Below are 1615 nucleotides of genomic sequence, written 5' to 3' on the forward strand. Positions count from 1 at the left end.
CAAAGTGTCAAAAAAAAAAAAAAAAAAAAGTATATCGTTTTTTTTTTTTTTTTTTTTTTTTTTTTTTTTTTTTTCTTGTCATGTTGGACAAATGGGAAAATGAAATGATCAGTTCGCAAGTGCTGTGTGTTAACCTGCAAATTGAGGAATCTTCAAATTGTACTTGTCCACGATCGAACTGGCGCAAAAAAGGAAAAAAAAAAAAAAATACCATATTCATATCACACTTTATTACACCATATCAACACGACGTACAAGATGAAATTGTAAACCCACGTCACATCAGTGAACCCCAACTAGGATACACTTAGTGGAGAAAAAAAAAAAAAAAAAAAAAAAATTTACTTCGGTATGAATCTTCCCCCCAAGTAATGCTTCTTCCCGTAATGACGAACCCCCTCCTTGGGAAGCATCAACGATATGTTCATTTCGGAGTTGACAGACACCGCGTTTGGCGCATTTCCTAATTTATAAAAAAAAATAAATAAATAATTATATATAAAAACATATGTATATTTGTTTAACTTCATTAAACACATGTGAGTGCTCGTTTGTTTTTCCATTTTTGTGAATTCCTCCATTTTCTCACCCCCGTCTATGTTTATGCCCGATGGTACGTCCACCGACACGACGGGCTTGTTGCTCTGGTTAATGATCTGCGGGGGGGGGGAAGTGTGGGGGAAAAGTTCGTTTTCTTTTTGCGCCGCAAAGGTACACACAGTGAAGGGAGCATAGCAGGGCACATTAGATAGGGAGACAGGGAGAAAGGGACATATACGGAATGCCACATGTGGAACGAGCCCCTACATGTATTATCTGGTCGAAGGGGCTCCGAGGTTCTCCTCTGAAGCTAAAGCCGAATATGGCATCCACGACTAAGTCGTACATCTTCACGTCTGCCCATGGAACGAAACGCCATTTATGAATTCGTTATCATGACCCGGAATTTTCACAACCGATTTGGTAGTGCGTGCGGGCTCCTCTCACGCGCGTACAAATATATACACACACGTAAGCACACACGTGCACGTAGTTATATGATTATGTGATTGTGTGATTGTGAGATTATGTACATGCCCCCTCGTCGCACCTGCACCTGTTGAGGACTTCAAAACCGGCACGTGGTAGTGCTGGAGCAGATTCAGTAACCTCTGCGTGGGAAGGGAAAGTAATCGTGCCGTAGTGGGAGGGGTAGAGTAGTATGTAGACAGGCGCTACGCTATTCCCGCTGGTGATAAAAAAGACACGCCGCATAGGTACCACCGGAGTAACGCACTCACCTGAAACAGAACCTTCTTATTCTCCTTGGGATAAGCCACTGTGATGTCGTAACCAAATTGCTTCAAATGCCGAGCAGCAACTAAGCCATCGCCCCCATTATTACCAGGTCCACAAAATATAAGAATTTTTTTAAATTTATTCAAAGTGTATTCCTTACATATTATTTGCGCAATGGAAAGTCCTGCTAACTCCATTAACTGCTCGGTGGTGTAACCAACGTCATCGCTCATCAATTCGTTATCAATCGTTTGTGCTAGCGATTGGGACAAGTACTGTACAGGCGCAATGGTGTGAAGCGGGAAAAAAAAAAAAAAAAAAAAAAAAAAAAAAAAAA

At 41.1% G+C, this 1615-nt stretch overlaps 1 protein-coding gene across 1 annotated transcript; it reads right to left on the reverse strand.

Annotated features, from left to right (window-relative positions):
* Nucleotides 1-129: 129 nt before the first annotated feature.
* Nucleotides 130-1511, reverse strand: AK88_01907 (YjeF family domain-containing protein; the record flags this gene model as incomplete). The annotated part of the gene is made up of 6 exons (XM_012479542.1): nt 130-178; nt 346-463; nt 590-656; nt 808-896; nt 1091-1151; nt 1281-1511. The coding sequence occupies 6 exons, from the start codon at nt 1509-1511 to the stop codon at nt 130-132; spliced, it is 615 nt and encodes a 204-aa protein (XP_012334965.1).
* Between the last annotated feature and the right edge of the window lie 104 nt (nt 1512-1615).

Source organism: Plasmodium fragile, assembly GCF_000956335.1.
Source record: "Plasmodium fragile strain nilgiri unplaced genomic scaffold supercont1.17, whole genome shotgun sequence".
Lineage (NCBI taxonomy): Eukaryota > Apicomplexa > Aconoidasida > Haemosporida > Plasmodiidae > Plasmodium > Plasmodium fragile.